Raw genomic sequence first — 20595 nt, 5'->3', positions numbered from 1 at the left:
TCCCTTCTTTTTTATCTCTGTTGTCAGAGAGAAACTATTGCATAAGAAAGCACATTGAAGTTTCAGCGTTCAGCAGACACGCTCAGCGTAGGCACGCACGCACGCCTTTCCTTTACGCACCAGCAGCGCGAGTCCATATTTGGGCATGTTGGTCATAGCAAGGGAGGATTTCTGGGAACCCCCGCCCATGTTGCAAAGTAGGCTAGTTTCATTACAGTCGATTACAATCGACACTCTGTACAGTAGACATATGGCCAATTTGATATGAGATTGGAATTTCCTTCAATTATATTGGCCTCATTTTAGCATTAGGTACATAAAACTGCATACTATTAAACAGCTATAACTAGTCAGTAAGAAACAAACACAGATTACCCTATATAATAGCCAATGATATATGCCACATTTGTTTTACATTTAGCCTAATCACAGAGACTATGTAGGTCACTGATGTCTATGCCAATTAGCGAATTGGCTTAAAAAAAACCTTTGTTATAGGCAGTAGCCCAAATGCTTTAACTGAAACGGTGATAAAACTAAAACAATTCATTTACGCACAAATTCGTTTGCACACACCTGTCATATAAAGGCTAATTTATATCCATGCAAACTGTCATGATCAATAATTCGGCGCGGTAGCAGAGCACGCGAACTTCGTGAAGGGATGTGACAGTGATTTTAGGAATGTCGGGGGCGTCTCAAGATGCCACGCTGCTTGGCACAGCTAGTAGGCGCGAGTGGGCGTGTGGAGCATCTGTGTTAATAGATTGGCGGAGACGCTGCCAAGGACATGAACGTTTTGGGACGCATCAACGTTCAAGTATGTGCGGCCTCGTTCATAATATAGAGGGATATGGGGAAAAGTCCCCGTTAAGCAGCCTTAAATGAGGATTAGTCATCAAACGCAAACGGTTCTATCCAAACAGTCTGGCTAATCCAAGCAATGAAAATATTTGGCAGGCGGTTGAGACCTCCTGTTGCGGGCTTTGGTCGAAGGGAGAAGTATTGAGTGTGCACAAGCTGCACAGTCTCAGGAAACAGGACAGGGGAAATTCTGTCCTGTCCTGTTAAGCAGTTAATGACGTAAAAAGCCAAACTGTCCACAGACTCTCACTCACACAAACTTAAAAGGAACCACTTCAAAAGAAACATATAATTCTGTGGTTTGAATCTACTCTCACATCAGCTGTTTTCGAGAGGACATGGCTTAGCCTACTTTCATCTCATATTAGACTAATTTCCATCTATAACAGCTCTCCTATGTTTTTGCATTTAGTGTGGAAATAGAATCAGATAGTAGCCTATACACCACCCACACAAGTCCTATTTTTGTGAAACAATATACGTTTCTGATAAAAGGGGATGTATAGGCCTTACACACATTTGAATAAACCTAAATTAATCCATTGGCAATATCACAGTTTTTGTACAGTTATTGACTATAGTCAATACTTCCATTTATCAGGCCACCATTGTAAATAATAATTGGGGCCTGTTTGAATAAATAATTGCATAGCCTAATAGTTAAAAAAATAAATGATAATTTCTTGTACACGCGTGTCATTCCAGGAAAAGATTCATGGAGTCATCAGCGATACAGAGCACACTATTATTTTGTTACGGCCATGCAGATGGAATCTGTTATTTTGGTAACCATCTGGTGGTACTGTGTGTGTGTGTGTGTGTGTGTGTGTGTGTGTGTGTGTGTGTGTGTGTGTGTGTGTGTGTGTGTGTGTGTGTGTGTGTGTGTGTGTGTGTGTGTGTGTGTGTGCGTGTGTATGTGCGTGTATGTGTGTGTGTTGGAGTAGTGTATAGGGGTGAATATGTTATATGAAACATAAACAACTGTGTTGATCTCCTCGCTTACGTCTAGGGCCTACACATTATACACATACAGCATTGTGATGATATCACATCAACACATGCAAAGATTAACAGGCCAGTTCAAGCTGTGCTGCCTAGTATTGACATGTCTCACTCTCAGCCCACAACCCACACTGTATGCACTGTGGGAACTGTGACGTAGAATGGCCTCCTCGGTGGGTTTGATATCCTTCCTCTCCCCTAGCCCCCTTTTACTCCCACAAACACAGACAGCTTCTTCTCTCTCTCTCTCTCTCTCTCTCTCTCTCTCTCTCTCTCTCTCTCTCTCTCTCTCTCTCTCTCTCCTCTTCTAGAGAATCATTCTACTCCTCCCTCCCGGCCATCTGAGGCTCTAACTTCTTACCGTAATCGGATCAAGAGTTTCATCACCAGTTTTTAGGAAAGGTTTTAGAAGTGCCTATAGGGCTTGTTATTACAGTTTCATATTCATTTTTGACAGTAGCTACATTTTCACAGTTCCAAATAGTCTTGACACCTTTTGCGTTAATACCAAAGGCCTTTAAGACTGTTTGATCATTTTATACGTTGCAAAATTGTGATGTGTAGTAGGTGTATGTTCAATAAGCTTTTCAGTACATTTATTTCTATAATGTGCACACATTACCATGCATACATGGTACGATAGCGTACATGAAAATTTGAATTTCTTGCCATCAACATAATACTGTTTGCATCAAGGCAAGACTAACAGTTAATGTACTGTAGGATGTTTGTCATGGGCATTGTGCGATATGTCGTCATTCTCAGAAGGTGTGTTGTACGTATGTGCAAACTGTTACATGAGAGCAATGTATGTCTTTTATCTTTTGTGGAACTGCTGGACTGAGTCGAGAACATATTTCCATATATGAAGATGTGACCGAGGCCGACGCATCCAATCGACAGCGTTAAGTATTTATATATATAATAAGAATAATAAGAATAAGTCACTGAACGGATATATAATACAGGGTATTAATGCAAAAACAAATAAGAAAAAACAAAAAGAGAAACCTGATTTTGACACCGGTCACAAAGACATGAATCATCATTTATCTTATCTTATCTTATCTTAATTGTCTCATTTCATGGATTTACATGACTAAGAGACATCTGTTGTTGCTTGTGTCAGCGTAATTTGTTTCAAGTCAGTTGTTTCTTTCATTGTATCTCATGTGAATATTGCTGGTAAGGTCATTAGATAGAATGCTGTGGGCTAAAGGCAAGGCTGAGTGACAATGTCAGGGAAATGTATGTGGGGTGTACTATAAACGTGGACAGCTGTGGAGGAGGATGCCAGATTTGAACGCTGAGCCTGCTGGAGGTGTCGTGTGCATCTAATTCAGCAAGACATTACTCATAGGAGATGCCCACTTCATAACCCCAATAACATCTGTAATATCTGCTTTCACCAAACCCTTTTTAATTCAGTCAGGTTAGGTGTGTTTGTACATCAGCACCTAACCCTATGAACCCTATAGTGACCCTGTTCTGGGTACATCATATATATTTGCCCAAATTAAGTGAACATTCGCAAAGTCTAGAAGTTGTGAGCTTGCAGATTTTGTGTAAAGACAAAAAAGAAGGGTACAAGTATAGATCCCTGGGGGACCCCGGGTCATAAAGCAGGCTGTATAGGTATTAAGTGACCTAGTCACCTATAGGGCAATGTACACCTGAAACACGACCCTGTTCAGTCCTGTACCAGGAATAGAGCAGACTAGAGCAGAACTTGTGTTCTGTCCGCGATGTATATTGATCATTAAACAAAGACTCTTACTCGACTGGATGTGCGGATTTTATTCATTTTCTATCTGTCCGCGATGTAAACACCAATTGTTAATTAATTTCTATACACTGCAGCCTTCATTTATTACAGCAATATACAAGCACTGGTCCATAAAGACAAGCATAGATTCTCAGTGTAATACAGTGTTATTGGTGTGCATGGTCTCATGAGTTAGTGAGTACATACTACCATCTAGTGGACGTATGTTGTTCCTGTTTATGTACTCAGCTGGGAAAGGTTTTTTGTCAAATACTGTAGTTGAGAACAAAAAGATTTCATGATTAATTAAATTAAAATCTGCCCAATAATATTAATGTGTGGACTGGACACCGGAGGGTGATTACCGTTGGACATAATGAGAAAGCGCTGAATTGGGGTTGGCAAAAAAGAAAAGAAAGTAATGTTGTTATACTTTGTATCCATGGAGAGTATAGGCAATTCATACTCTGTTGTACAATGCTGTCACACAGAGGAAATTAGCAGATCTACAAGTTCACAACATGTAGTGATGCGACAAGCTGTGGGGCTTGTAGATCGGCTATTTTTGGCACAGGACTCCATCGTACAAACAAATTTAAATCAGGCATAATTATATAGCCTTTGATACATTTACTGTATCAAATGGGGAACGCACACAGCTTCAGGTGCTCCCCAAGGCTGTGTGAGGTCTTTAATCATATTTCCATACAGAAATGTATGTACAAGCAAGCTCACAGCAACATTGTTCACCTGGCTATATCGGCATCTTTACGCTCCAAGTTAAATTGAGGATCAGTATTCTGCTGTGCATTCACATTTATAACTGCTATATTGCCTTGTTTGCGGATGACACTACTATCCCATAGGTCATAGGATCACTCAAATGTTTAGGGTTCATCCTGCAGGCAGAGTGAATGTGCTTTTACAACATACGAAGGATCAGAGTCAGACCCTTCCCCACCAAGGAGTCTGGCCCAGCTCCTTATCCAAGCCTAATGCTGCGTTCACCCTGATGCCCAGGGCCTCATTCACACGTACCAAACGTTTTTTTTTTGTTTTTTTGGGCCACCACAATGCTTTTCCAATGGGAGTCACATGGTTTGATCAAACATTTGTGTTTGATCACTAATTGCTGATTGCTCCATGATTGTGGCAGCGGTGGCCGAACGGATTGCGGAGCGGTCTTGATACCGGAAGGTCGCCAGTTCGAATCAGCGGTCCGACACGTTAAAATTACCGTCGGACCGCTTGTTCAAAGTGCCCTTGAACAAGGCATTGAACCACTATGATGAAATGTTCTATGAGCAGGGCCTGGCTGGAAACAAGTTCTTGAGCTTAGCCCAGATACCCTGGGTAAATATAGTAATCATTTCATTTCATTTAATTTCATTTCCCCCCTCATCAAACAAAAATGTTTGGTCAAACCATGTCACTCCCATTGAAAATGAATTGGAGCAGCAATCAAAAAGCAATCAGGCATCACACACGGACGAACATTTGTTGTGTAGGTGTGTACGAAGCCCAACACTTCTCTGCATGGTGAGTGTGTGACACACCCCTACAAATCAAAGGTGTTGTGTTGGCCTCAACTTTTCTCTCACTCCAACAATGTTTTTGTTTCACCATTTCTACTCCCCTTCTCTCTCCCCACTTTATAAATGGGAGAAGAACTAATTACTGCCATTAGTCATTCCCTTTTCATTGATGTAGTGTGGCTTGAGCAACACTTCAGTGGCAACTTGGCAGCATTTTGTATATTGCTATAGTCAGAACACAGGCCTAGTCATCTTGACACTTGCAACTTGGTCGGTGGTCTGCCATCATTTCTGCACTCCCTCCACTGGCTAGTGGTTCCAGTACGCCTCCAATTCAAAACACTAATGATGGCCAGGCCTTACAAGGTGACCAAGGACATTGTCAATAGTTGAAGGATCTGATTCAGCCCTATAACCCTTATGACACCCTGACAATGCTCCTTGGCTTTTAAGCTGTGTCCCTCAGTCAGGACTACATATCACTCCCCAATATTCATAGTCTGACAACTCACCTCTTCAGACTCCAACATCTTATTTCTGTGTACTGTATACTTTGTATACTGTATATTTAAGATCTTGTCCAGATGTATGTTGGCTGGTTACATATCATTTAGAGATGTATTCTGTTTGCTTGTAGCACTTAATTGTTTTCTTGGCTATCTATATCTATTTAATCTGTTGTTTGTTTTCAATCCAATCTTGAAATAGCAGACCTACAAGCTCGTAGCGCGCCACTCGGTGGCGCGCTACGAGCACCTTTTAAGCTTCACTGGATAAGAGTGTACAAATTACAAAAAATTATATTAATTGTATTGCAATATGCCCATTACATTTTGAGATATCTTGTGTGCAAGTGGACATGTTGGCCTAATGGTGGCACTATAGGAAAAGCCATGGTCAGTCCCAGGAGAAGGTGAAATCTTAATTGGATGGCAGTCCAGTCAGTGATTTCTGAGACATGTTGTTTGCAAAACCAAAGTGGCGGGTGCATGGACAGATGGACGGACAGGCGATTGGACTTATCGACATCACCATCCTACATGTAAATATACATAGAATCTAAAATGCACAATAATATGAAAAACATATGAATTACAAAACCAATCAATTACAATAAAACCTCCACTTTCCCTAACCCGCAGCAACACGTGCACAAACGCACACACTGCAATAAACAACACTAAATACAGAGGTAGTGCAAATGTCTGGTCACACAAAATCCACTTTTTATCTTTGTGGGAAAAGGTTTTAAAGTCTGTACACCGCAGCATATCAGAACACTGGGCAGCTTATTCCATTCTTTCACAGCTTTAAATAAGAAAGCAGATTGTGTAGTACATAGTTTAGGAATGATACACTGTCCCCTTGTGTTTGACCTTGTAATCCTGCTTAATCTTAGAACAATGTCTTCAGTGGTGGAGGAGTAGCATTATGAACTAGAAAGGTTTGGTCCGTACAGCACATATCTCTTAGGCCTATTTGTTTCACACTTACATGTATGTTTAGTCACCCTGATGAATTAGCTGTGTGCCACAACACATAGTTGCATTTTATTTTCACTTTGGGCTATGCATTAGCTATGACAATAAAGGCTTTTACATTTACTGGTTGCTTTCTTTTTTATGCACCAAGTTTAGTTTACCCCTCGTATACCAAAGAGCACCTGTTTTGATTTTGGGATCTGCCAAAAAAGACGTGCTTCTCTCTCTGTGTTTTGTGTATGATACCTCTGCATCACATGACTCGAAAGATAAACTAGTGTGCAGTGATTTTTGTGAGTTTTGGACAAAATCTATAGGAACAAAAAGTGTTTTGTAAAACGAAAAAAAAAGAAAAGAAAAAAATGTAGTTGGGCCATACGGCATTTGAATTGTACGACCTATGGTTAAAATGTAAAGCGGTGTGTTATAGTGGTGTCCATGACTATTGGCCATGAGAAATGTGCCAATGATCGGTCCAGTGGTTTGCGACAATGTCTCCGGACGGACGGACGGACGGACGGACGGACGACAGACAGACAGACAGACAGACAGACAGACAGACAGACAGACAGACAGACAGACAGACAGACAGACAAGAGGTAAAAACATAATCTCCATCCCATGACCTTCGGCCTGGCAGAAAGGTTAAAGATTTAAACACACATCATCACATCCACATACTTACTTCTAAAACACTCAACATAATGAAAGTTGTCACGGACGGACGGACGGACGGACAGACAGAGGTAAAAACATAATCTCCATCCCATGACCTTCGGCCTGGCAGAAATAACGATTTTAAACACACATCATCACATCCACATACTTACTTCGAAAACACTCAAAATAATGAAAGTTGTCACAGATTTATTCTGTGTGTGCGACCGACTCATGTGCCCCAAAATAGTCTAACTATGCGCTGCATTTCAATATTTTGAGCTTGTATAGATTGTCTATTTTCAGTGCCCGATTCCATCGTACGATTGAGTAGCATAGCCCATATATTACCAAGCATTACAGTACGTCCTCCCTTCTTCCAGGGAGACAGGTGTCACATGGCCCTGGTCTCATGGCAAGATATAGAACAGAACAAAGAGTTGCCATAAGAACCTCAGTCAATCAGCCCAATTCATGCTGCATGGCCCTCTGTGGGCCTGCACTGACCTGGTTTTGATGCCAACGACCACCCCACCTGGTTAAACCCACCATGCTTCATTCCCAACCAAGAGACCTGATGAGGATAATTGGGCCAGGAAGCTTATGGGTGTCGGGAAACATTATTCCCTTCAGACCATGTTGGAACAGAAAAAAATAACCTCTCTGTGGTTTAGAGTCCCCCACAGGTAGTGGTTACATCATCAGTAGGCGTGGATTAATAGATGCAAGAATTGATTTATTCCCCGTCCATCCAACTAAAGTCGTCAACTAAGGTATTTCTAGTGGGTATGGTGACTGATTGCCACTGTGTTATACAACATCACATTTATAGCATTTTAATCTTGTATTGTTTATATATTTATATAATTCTGCTTATACTGCAGTCAGTGCTCTGTCTAATATAAATAGATTGTGCTTTTTGGGACAAGCAAATTTAGAGTCTTGAAAAATCTTGCTTGAATCTGCGTCTAGCAAACTGCATGTGTGTGTGTGTGTGTGTGTGTGCGTGTGCGTGCGCGTGTGTGCGTGTGCACCTCCTCCATGTCTGTTCTGTCATTTCCTGTTTGATGTCATTCAGAAAGGACATACTTCAGACTTTAGACTTTCAGCCATGACACCTCACTCTAAGTGCTTTTACCAGGAAAATCATTTCTGGCACATTTTGGTCTAAATGCTCTTACGGACTTACGCACTGCTTTTCTTCAGCATATTTTCAGCTACAGGACACTTCATTGTTCTGTCCCCAGAGAGCGAAGCACATTTTAAAGATGAGCGTCACATGGTTTCAAGTCCCTACTCACCTTAATTTCACAAAGGCCTTTCTAAATGGTCTCAGTCCTAATGAAAATGTGTGTTTTTTGTGTTCCTTTTCAAAGAATCATTACATCTTAATTCCTATTTGTGAAAAGGCGGTTGAAGTGCAAATCATCACAAGCAGTACTAGCATAATGAGATTTAAATGTTATGCATGTCTTAAAGGGAAATTGAGGAATACATTCCCGTAAGCAGAGCAGTGACAATACAACCCGCCACACAGTGCCAGCACTCATAATTGAATTTCTGAAAAGCTTTTGAGAGGAGAAACTCCAGAGGGCCTGTTGTTCCCAATGCTGCAAACCTGCCTGATGTAGAAGGATTTGCAGTGATTTAGGGACAGGCCCACTTGTATTGTATTAACTGGAGCTAATCTTCAAAAGACCATTATTACAAATGAGGCTGCTTAGAACACATTTTATATGCTTGATTTCATACATGCACGTATGAACGAGAACATTTGAATTCCCTCTTTAAACTATGGAAGGGAGAGTAAACACAAATGTCATGTTGTGTCAGTGAACCATTGGCCTGTCAGTGATAAGGCTGTCTTGATATGGCAACAAAAAAGAGTTCTATATTGATGTTGTGCTTATGTACGATTATGTACGATTATGTACGATTATGTATGACTATGTATGATTATGTACGATTATGTATGATTATGTATGATTTTTATGAAAAAGACTAGAGCAAACCAATCTGCGGTTTCCCTTATGCGAGGTAATGTTTTGCAAGAATAGACTTACCAATAAGCCTGCTTTGTACTCCGTGCTATCCACCGAAGGCCCCAGTCAGAGAAGGGGGGCTTGAGCTCTCCATTACTCCCATGACCTTGTTTATGTATTTCCGAGGTAACTCGGGTCAACCAAATTCTCATGCTCACCTTAGTGTGAATTAGACAAACAGTTATGCTATTTAAGTTTAGTCCCTGACTGGCTCTGGTCATTCTGTCTTGCACCTTCCTGTGTACTAGAGTACATAAAGTATCATAATACTAAATTAATAATTTCTGGTCTTTACAAACATTTTTGGTAACACACTCAAGTATGTTTCATAATCTGCCTGTAACACTGGTTTAATTATAGTTATAAGAACTCATACAGGACACTTCATTGTTCTGTCCCCAGAGAGCGAAGCACATTTTAGTATAACACATTTTATGACTTATAATGTAGTGGGAATGCATTATTATCTGCTTATAACACAATATTGTAGTTATTAATAAACATATACTGTATACTGTAGGTACCCTTAATGTAATCATATATAAAGCCTGACTTATAAGGTTATGAGTATCATTATGCTACTGTAGTCACTCACACAGACTTCTTCTTTTGGCCAGGATATAGTGTATTATAATTATCATCATAATTGTAAAACATTATAATAAGAACACTGTTCTAATGCATTGCAGTGTTTATTATACGTTACTATGATTTAGCATTGTTGTGTGTTTTAAGTAAATCTATTATTCAAGAACAAAAAAATGTGTTACAGACATTTGATTTTGGTGTTAAGAGACATGTAGGTGTAAAACGTGTATTACATGCACGGCTGCGGCGAGGGAGAGATGGATGTGTTAATTACCAACGTGGCCCTGAATTGTGTACAGCGTGAAGAGCAGCAGAGACCGGCAGACGGGGAGGAAAGGAGTGATAGATGCTGTCATTATGTGCTACTGTGTGAAGTAAGCAGTGCAGACCTTTCCAGACGCTGATGCTGTACTGCTGATATGCTCATAATGAGAAGGCTTTCATAAGGTAAAGAAATAAATATCTCCAAGGTAAAGTGCTGAGGGAAGGAAGGAGACAACAGGGCTAGGGTGACATTTAGAAATCGTGTCTTTATTGAGAAAAGGAAAAGCAGAAGAAAGAAGTTGGCCATGAACCAGACAATCATAATCCCTTTATTTTATGTTCGCCCGACAAAACATTTACATCTAACCACATTTGGCTCTAGCCTTGCTTTACATCATTATGAAAAATAAAATAAAAGGAAACAGCCACTCCACAGTACATCGGTGATGCATTCTCAAACCTTAACGTTGCCGCTATACAGTATACCACTGTGGTTCGACTTGAAATCTTGAAATCCAAAATATCCTTCCATTAAGAAGTACGCCTCTGCGAGGCTGTTATCACACAGAATCAGCGAAACCGGGGAAGGATTACGCTCTACATAACAGTATGCCCTTCTCCGCCATCAAATACCATGACATGTACAGCACAGTAGACACTATCACAACACTGAGATCTACAACCGATTAACATGCAGTTTTAAATTGCCTTAAAAGATGGTCAAAAAGACAAGAAAGACTTCAATTGTTCAATGTATAATGTGTAGTTAGTTACTGTCATAGACCTTACATTTGTAATGATGTGTAAGGTTCTGGGGACTAAATCCTGGCTTAAAGAACATTCATATGTGATTGACAACTACAACATGAAATCATCTAAGTCAGTGAAGCCCAACCACTAGGCCTACAGTATAGTACACTAACACTGTGTGAACATCTGACAGTGTGAACTTATAGTTAGCTGTACGTGTCTAGCATCATCTACCTTTAAACTTTAGAATATAAAGTCTGTCATGGCTTTATGTGCATCTCCTAACAAATGTTAGACCATTGGGTTTATATCCTGGGTGATATTCATACTTCACCAAATAACTGCCTATGTTCAAAAGTTCAGTCTGAAGATAATCTTCTCACCGTGCTCTAAAGCTATTGAATCTTATTATAAAACAAGGAGATTTGCTTGAGATTGAGAAAAGTAGAATATTTTTGCTTTAACATACAGCAGTGCACATTATTCCCTTGTGGCGATTCTGCCCTACAGATGAAATTGAAAGCCCGTCCTCCGTAACAGCCTGTTCCTTAATGCCAGGTTAGTTTACCTGTTGAAGTGTAGATGGTGTTGCAGGACTGACTTGTAATAGATTTAGTTACACTTGGAAAATGGAGCTTGTATTTGAAAGCGGCGGTGAATAATTACGTTATGATTAAGTGTATGAGGTAATAATCCTATAGTCCCAGTGTTACATATTATCAGTGGTGGCGGTGGGGGTGGTGGGTGGTGGTCTTCAATTCTCAATCAACAACCAGACACCGTCACTCATGAACCTTCCCATGGTGTTCCTCTCTCTTCCGAGGCTCTCTACAAGCCGCTGCCGCTGCCCTCCACGTCGTCCACCACGATGGAGCGCTTGCGCAGCACAGAGTTGCCGTGTCGTCCGCCGCTCCTCCTGGCCTGCGGGGGCAGTGTGGTGGCGGCCCGGGGCAGCTTGGTCAGCAGGCAGGGGGCACGGTACTGCGGCAGGCCGCTCTTGGTGGTGTCCAGTTCCTCGGGGTCCTCCTCCTGGGCCCGGAGGGCGGCCATCACGTCCTTGTCCGACGGGCTGAGGGTCAGGCAGCCGCAGGGTCGGCCGCCGTCCGGCCCTTCTTCGCCGGACCGCTCCTCGGCCTCGTCCTCCACGGCCGTGAACGCGTCCCCCCACAGGCTCTCGCACAGGTCCCTGCCGTGCTGGTATATCTACACACGCACGTGCACATGCATAGGCACACACACACACACACACACACACACACACACACACACACACACACACACACACACACACACACACACACACACAGGTAAAATATACCCACATGACTGACCACGCACGCTCCTGCATAGTCCTCTTGGATCACACTTATTTGTGGCGTTTTTAAAACCAAGGCTGCCCGCCCTGGCCCGAAGCCACTTAGTGAAATTGGAACTATTGATTTTCACAAAAACGTAACAGGCCAGAACCGGCCTTGAAAACAAACACCCTCTGCTGCCAGGTGTTACGAGTCAGATGGGGTGGAGGTGGGGGCAGGGTAAGCACCTGGCAGCATGCCGCTGCCACCCTCCTTTGTTTCCCGCTCTGCTTTACCATGCCGCATCTCCCACAGAAGCAGAACTATTAGAGGCCCTCGGCGGACATGACCTTGACAAGCTGGTATCTGGGAGATAACATCTGTAGTATCCGTGCTGGTGTAAGAGTCTGTGCCGATGATGCCTATCTGCATTAATGTGTGTCTGATTCCCTCCCAGATTCTCGGGACAGACGGGCTGATATACGTTCTTTAAACAGGTTCCCTCAAGAGCCTTTTTCATTATAAACACAATGGCGACTATGTACGGTCCACAGACTCCATCACTAAGACTGATGGTAGAATTAAAGAGATCAAAAGGGCAATGGGCTCTATGCGCACAGAATCACTCTTCCTACTTCCAGGCCACTTCCCTACTTCCTTGGTGTTACCGATGATACTAATTAAGGCTCTGTTCCATTTAGTGTACAGTGGTTTTCAATTTTGTTTTTAATTGCAAGGACCCCCATAACGCTGACAGCTGAGTGTTCCATTTGTACACCCTCAGAGTTACAGACCTGTATGGGGCCATTTGGAACCCACTCAAGGACACTTTGAGAACCACTACTGGTGTAGCAGAGTGTTTCCAGTGAGCAAACATGCACAATAGCAGCATCTTGACTCTGTTTGACCAGAATGGAACAGCCTTCATTAGTATGATCGGTAACACCTGTGACGGAAGTATGGAAGAGGCCTAAGTTCTTTCCAAAATGGGTGTATGCATAGAGCCCATTAGGGGCTCATAGAGGCCATTGGGTCAACTAAATCAGTATTGGCCATTATCTGGGCAGCACAAATTCCATGGCTATCCAGTAGTAGTTGAGATATGTTGTTTGGGAGTAAAATGACGGCATGTGGAAATTTCTGGCCAAATGACAGCTCTAGAGGAAAAGTCACCAAAATCAGTAGGGGCCATACTCATGAAAGTGCTCAAATAATCCAACCAGTAATTCTAAAGTTATGTCGATTGGAAATAAAATGTGGATGGACTTACAAATGGATGGGCAACGAACCGACCGACATAGCCCCACCGCTAGTAAAAAAATAAAAAAAGCCTTATTTCTTGCTGACATACTAGAGCTATAAGCTTTCTGGTTCCTGGAGCATGGCAAATTACAATTTTCTCTAATCGGAAATGTTCGCGGATTAAGGGGAGATATTGCCTAGCGCAAGCGAAACATCCCCATTCACCACGGCTTTAGGCTAAGCAAGGCCTTGCAGTAGAATCCGTGCATACATTCTTAGAAATGGTTGAGAAAGCTCATTAGTAAAGTGGCAGTGATACAGGCTATATGATTCCCAGTGCTTAAAATGAGCTCCCATCCTCTCCCCCGGAAAGTGACTCATAAGCACTCATTAAGAAAGTGTCACCAATTATTCACCTACCTTTCTGTCCTATTCCATGCTGACACCCTTGCAGGCTTCTTCATCCAACTTACCCACTTCTGTCCCCTCTACGCCCCTCACTTTCTCTTCTCTGTTGCTCCATTTTCTCGCTTCATATCTTACTTATGCTCCTCATTTCCCTTTATACCCTGTCCCCTTCCCCCCATGTTTCATCCTGTCTCTTTGAAGGATTAAGACTGTGTCACTTGGGGGCCTTAAAAACAGCAGCATTATAGGTCATGTTAAAAGGACGAGGAAGATAAAGAGTGATGCACTCTGCCAGATAGACACCATCCGACTGACACTCAGGTTTCACGCACGCACGCACGCACGCACGCACGCACGCACGCACGCACGCACGCACGCACGCATGACAAAGACAGATGCACAAACACACTATTCCCCTGGCAGGCATGGTTAGCTGCCAAAGCTAATTCACTACAAGCTCAAGTAGCTTAGGCAGCGAGGGTGTGATCAAATAAGTGAGAGGGTGAAATTTCCCAGGGCTATACCCTATCCTTTCCTATCCAATTTAATGCTATGTTATCTTATCCCATTCTATTCTATTCTATTTTGTCCTGCACTATCTCCAATCAATGGCATTGTCCCAAATGTCAAGCTCCATGACATCCAATTTAAAACATGCGATAAGCTGTGATAAAAAAGCATAGATTCCCTACAGACCAAAGGTGTGTGTGTGTGTGTGTGTGTGTGTGTGTGTGTGTGTGTGTGTGTGTGTGTGTGTGTGTGTGTGTGTGTGTGTGTGTGTGTGTGTGTGTGCGTGCGTGCGTGCGTGCGTGCGTGCGTGCGTGCGTGCGTGCGTGCGTGCGTGCGTGCGTGCGTGCGTGCGTGCGTGCGTGCGTGCGTGCGTGAAGTTATGTTTATGTATATGTCTTTACAAATAATTTGACTTTTAATTTCCGTGTGTGTCTAATGTCTTAACCACCACCTGCTCCAGGTAGAAAGGGAAATTAGGTGTTTTCATTTCACTGGCTAAGGTTTTGTGCTATGGGGGTCAATTTACAATTTGGGCATTTAGCCCAAATAAACGGGTATGGAGTGTATGCGCGTGACATCATCATCATACCTGGAAGTTATGTGGGAACGCCTACTGAGTGGCAAAAAAATTGCTTTTGTCCGTGGCAGCCCATACACCCAAACAGAAAAGTCCTATCTGATTGCATTAAACAACGTTAAACAACATTAAGCTCACTTTGCCACTCACTTTATGCATGCGCATACCCTCTATTAGAGCACTAAGAAAACGAGTGATGTAGGCCATGGTATAAAGGTATACCGTCAATTAGTAAAGCCTTTGTCCTCACATTTATTTTTGTAGCAGCATGTTTATGTTTTGGCAATAAGAATGAAGAATAGTAGCATGCAAATCCAAAACGTTGTGGTGTTTCATATGAAGTCAGGAAATTATTCCATTTCATAGCTGGAAGGCAGTTATTGTATTTAAGGTGCTACATTCTGTAGTGTACACTGATACCTCCGATAACAATCTGATAGCAATAAGGGAAAAAAGGTGTGATTCAGCAGCATATACGAGATAATATTCAACAACAGCCATAGACCTTGTCAGTGGAATTGCGTTGCTAGGGAACAGCTTGGGTCCAAGTGGGTCCAACGAACAACTGACTACTAGGGGGGTGCCATACTGTGTGTCGTAGGCTCAATATGTTTGTCACCTCACCCTTCACATTCAATAGATCCCGTGATCTTTTGTGGCCAGATGTAATTTCCTGGGTGTATTAGGACTATTGTAAATAATAATAACGAAATCGCTGTAAAAGTTTGTCAAAAAGACGATAAGAAGATATTTAGCCCCATGTTCGAATGCCCCGCCCCCCTGTCAAAAATAGCCAAAGTCGTTATAACAAAAGAATGGAGCAAATGAGAAAAGTTTAACACTCATCTTTCACCTTCTCTAATAACAACCTAAAACATGAACCTTGGTTGAATAAAACTAAAGTTGTTAAGTTACATCATATCTTAATATATGACAAAAAAACACAGTATAATTAGAATAGTCTACCTAACAGAGACCACGCTCCGAGATTCTACTTCAATTAACCAGACAATTAATGAATGATTGTCTGGGTAGGCCTACTGTTAGTAATGTAAGAACTATCTTGCAGCCTACTGTTAGTGGCCTTGTGGCTGCAAACATATTAGCGTCTCCCTTACCTCGGAAATATGTTGATATTTCTGTTTATGTTAATGGTGGAGTGATGTTTTCTATAATGGCAGTTTGAATCTGGTTCACAGAGGCATAACAACACAGTGGTGTGTGTGAGACGTTTATTGCAGAATCACGTCAGTTCTTATAGATGTTAGAGGTTACTGACTAATGTGAACACCTGTCAGCACTCAGCATGCTGGTGTGTATGTGTGTGTGTGTGTGTGTGTGTGTGTGTGTGTGTGTGTGTGTGTGTGTGCGTGCGTGCGTGCGTGCGTGCGTGCGTGCGTGCGTGCGTGCGTGCGTGCGTGCGTGCGTGCGTGCGTGCGTGCGTGCGTGCGTGCGTGCGTGCGTGCGTGACTGCGTGACTGCGTGCGTGCGTGCGTGACTGCGTGTGCATGTGCGCTTGCGTATCTACAGTATATTTGTGTCCACACTGGTGTGAATGCATTCGTTTTATACCGAATTTCTATGCAAAATGTCTACAGTCATGGCCATGTAATCAACCAGTCAGCAATCTACTAGGGAGAACATTTTCTTATATGTTGTTACACACATAAATGGACACCTGCACAGAGAGGCGTGCTTTTGCGTGAATAATTTTTGTGCATGCCTGCGATTTAAGCTTCCCTGTGCATTACACCCACACACACACCCACAACACACACACCCAGGCCACAACACACACACATGCAGTCACACACACAAATTGCTGTCAGCTCAATTTACCGTTGCAGATGCTGCGAATGCACCCGAGTTCCTAATTTTCTGCCGTCTCAGAGGAAGACACCAAGTCAAGCATTACCACTCTGAAATCCAAAACTGTCTCTAGGGGAAGGAGCCATTGGTACATGACAAACTCTGAGTGTTAATTTTACTCATAGTGTAAAGATGTCCATTCTTACACTCTTGAAATTAACTGGAATTTGGAACACTGCAGATATGGTTTATTGGGCTGCATCTAAGCAGTGGTGGAAAGTGCATTTACTCAAGTGCTGTACTTAAGTACAATTTTGAGGTATTTGTACTTTACTGGAGTATTTCCTATTTCCAATACTTTTCCTTCTACTCCACTACATCTCGGATCCAAATATTGTAATTTTATTCCACTACAATTATTTGAAAACTAGTTATTGTTACTTTGTAGTTTTTTATTATTATTACAAAACATACATTAACCACGATTCATTGTGAGCTTGTAGATCTGCTATTTTCAAAAGATTTGTATACATTTGGAAACTTGAAATTGGACATTCTGTACTTTCTACATTTTCTATTTTAAGTACATTTTGATGCCAATACTTTTGTACTTTACTCAAGTACATTTTGAACTCCAGACTTTAACTTGTACTTTCTACATTCTAATCTACATTGATACTTTTACCTCAGTAAAACAAATGTGGGTACTTTTTCCACCACTGCATGTAAGTGGACTGGCTGTTAGGGACTCATCATGCCCCTTTTTCGTTCTCAGCCTTTCTTGAAGTCTTGATCAGGCAAGGCCCCTATTCGCGGTTTCAGCTGAGAGATATTTTTTATTTAATGGCCCCTATGCCCTATTCCCTATTAGGATTGCACTGAATCAATGCAGAACGTTTTCAAATAGATCTTTTATGATCGACTAAATCGATTAGTCTGATTAACCCAAGCGCTATGTAATACTTTATAAAATGTTGTCAAGTGAAAAAGGCCAAAATAGCTGATCTACCAGCTCACAATGTGTTGCCTCACGTTGCTTGTAGATGAGCTATTTCCGGTATTTCTTTTATCTATCTTTTCATTTTTTTATCGATTAGTTAGATGAATTATTGCACCACAGTAATTGGGGAGTTACATGGAGCTTGGCCCTGCTGAAAGAGACATGAGCCCAACAGAAAGCCTCACCTGGTAAATTTAGTGGGGAAATTAGGGGCAGCTCTTAAATATCGTAATTGTTGGTGCCACTGGTTTGAGTCTGTGGGCATGCACTGCACATGTAATGTGATGCGACAGTAGGTCTGGTCTGTTTACATAAAAACATACTGAAGACCATAGCCTGTCCACTGTGTATTAGTCTCGTGTCGCCAGACTGTTGCCTCTAGCAATTTTTAGTCTAGCAAATTTCATCATACAGTCTGGAGAATGAAAGCTCTGATCATGAGCAAGCGATAAAGCAGAAGTGAAGCCTCCTATATTATCCTAATATAAATCGAAATCTGTTCTGATCTACATTTACACACATATTAATGTATAATTTGAGCGAGGACAGGTCTAAATACTTCACCAAGGTGTGTGTACACACACATTGAGAAATTACCTGTTATCTCAGTTGCCTCTCTGAATCTATACTCTCCTATTTTCTAATTTAGTTTCTAATCATCATCTGGAATCAACCAGTGAACCCATATGAATGTGTAGGTATATCTGGTGCGTACAATGCCGTGCGTGCTTGCTTGCACATGCGGTGCTGCTTTATGTCTGTGCGTGTACGTGTGTGCACGTTTGTGCGTGTGTGCACCAGTCCTGTCTCTCTCCATATCAGCCAGCCAGCCTCTGGCCACTGAAGCATGACCTAGTCGTTTTATGACAGCCAAACCCCCTCACCAGCTACACCCTGCACACAACTGCACCCACTACACCAACTACCCCCACTCCACTACCCACTGCAGCTCAGCGTCTGGCCCACAGTCTGGGTCTGGGTATGAATAACCTTGAGTTTTGAGGTCAGTCAACAGCATGCCAACCTCTGTCTGTCCACAGGACAAGTGATGCATTGTTGATCGAGCCAAAACCAAAGTATTTTTTTGGCTGAAGTGGATATGCTTTGGCTAAATCTTAGACTGGGAAATTTGCATGCGTAACAAGTATTTAGGTCAGTAGACGTCGGTTCACATGTTTTGTTTCAGGCTACAGTTCTAAAATAACACATTTTCAATTAAGGCAGAAGAGGTACAAGAGAACAATTATATAATTGCATTCTTGTGCTTTATTGTGATTCATATAGTACATTTTAACAGGGGGGACCTGATTCCTAAACGGTAAAATCCTCATTGTCACTTCATCCATTTGAGACTCAGAGAGTGTACACATGTAACCAAGCTGACTGTAGAAAAGAATATGCATGTGTCATTGTCACCACTTACCTGCTGATACTGAATGCACATCCCAGTGCAGTTCTGGCCCCTGGGGTCTGTGGCCCATTTACGTGCACATGTCAAGTCCACCCTGCAGGCCTCAAACCTGGAAAAAAGGGTCAAAACAAAGTGAGTAATCCAGTGCTATCTTTTAAACGATTATGCCTTTTGTAATGTTGCAATGCTCAACTGTATTTCTCCTCCAAAGATATACTCCTGTATACTGGAGTACTAAGTTGCTAATGTGTAATTTGAGGTATATGTGATACATAGGAATTACATACTGTAGGTCTGAATACAATGCATACTGCACAGTATAACATTGCCTATGCACAATGTTAGGGATAAAGCCTAGAGTACCCCTAACATTAGGTTTGGGCGACTCTAAACTTTAAACAATAAACAATAAAACACAGAGATAGCCTATGTACCAGACTATTTTCACTCCATACGCCCCCCCCCCCCTCCCCAGATCAATTAAAAACATATAATCATTGCCTCCGGTGTTTCCAAAAGCAAGATGAAAAATTGTATCACTCTGTGATGTTAATTGAGGACACAATTAACACATTCTTTGACGCCTTCAGTCTACACATGAATCTAAACATAGAATTCCTCAATACAGCATGAAAGGTGGTTACATTTTTAGTCACAAACATTTCACTTGCAGTGTTCCATCTTGAGAGTTTCAGGAAGATTACATGTCATTATTTGCCACCTGCAGTTTATTAAAATTTCATCCACTGCTATAATGGCACCACAAGCAACCTGGTTACCATCAGGTTAGGTGTACCCTAGCATCATGTTAGGGTTACGTTACACTAACTACAGGTTGAGGTGTCCACTGGGATATAAAAAAGAGATGGGGACAGATACAAACAACCGGGGAATGTGCTGATCATGACCCGGAGGTCCCTGATCGCAATCTGTTGGCTCACCAGTCACGGCAGAAGCTGTGACAAAGAGGCACCGCCTGGACGTAGGATCGCCGCTGAGGGTGTGGCCAGCGGGCCGCGTCAGGGGAACAGCGGTAGAAACAGGACACACGCGTCAGGAAGCCCTCGCAGCTATGGACAGAGTGGAGGTAACAAGAGAGAGAGAGAGAGAGAGAGAGAGAGAGAGAAATATGGTGGGTTAGTTGAGAGGACAGAGAGAGTGATGCACGCTTAACCACTTTTAACCTGGTGTCCCTGTTTTGTGCATGTCATTAAAGGCAAACATTAAAAAACAAAAAAATGAACATAGCAGATTTACAACCTCCCAACACATTTCAGTTGTTTTGGAGTGCAACGCCATTGTACAATGAGGTATAAAATAGGGCTTCAGTGGTTAAAAGATACAAACATGAGCCTTTTTAAAACATTCTATCCAGGGTAGGCTATAGGCCCTGCT

General features: G+C 42.1%; 1 protein-coding gene across 1 annotated transcript in view; it reads right to left on the bottom strand.

The window, feature by feature from the left end:
• Nucleotides 1–10444: 10444 nt before the first annotated feature.
• rtbdn (retbindin) overlaps nt 10445–20595 on the bottom strand; it is a 12106-nt gene continuing 1955 nt past the window's right edge. Inside the window, exons 4-6 of the mRNA XM_079520341.1 lie at nt 20142–20270; nt 19213–19309; nt 10445–12151 (exon numbers count right to left, since the gene is read on the bottom strand). Coding sequence (XP_079376467.1) covers nt 11777–12151; nt 19213–19309; nt 20142–20270 — 601 coding nt within the window. The 3' untranslated portion in view covers nt 10445–11776. The remainder of the gene's footprint in view (nt 12152–19212; nt 19310–20141; nt 20271–20595) is intronic.

The sequence above is a fragment of the Electrona antarctica genome (assembly GCF_951216825.1).
Source record: "Electrona antarctica genome assembly, chromosome: 14".
Taxonomy (NCBI): Eukaryota; Metazoa; Chordata; class Actinopteri; order Myctophiformes; family Myctophidae; genus Electrona; species Electrona antarctica.
The sequence above is the reverse complement of the archived record's forward strand: the minus strand, read 5'-3'. Positions and strand labels throughout refer to the sequence as shown.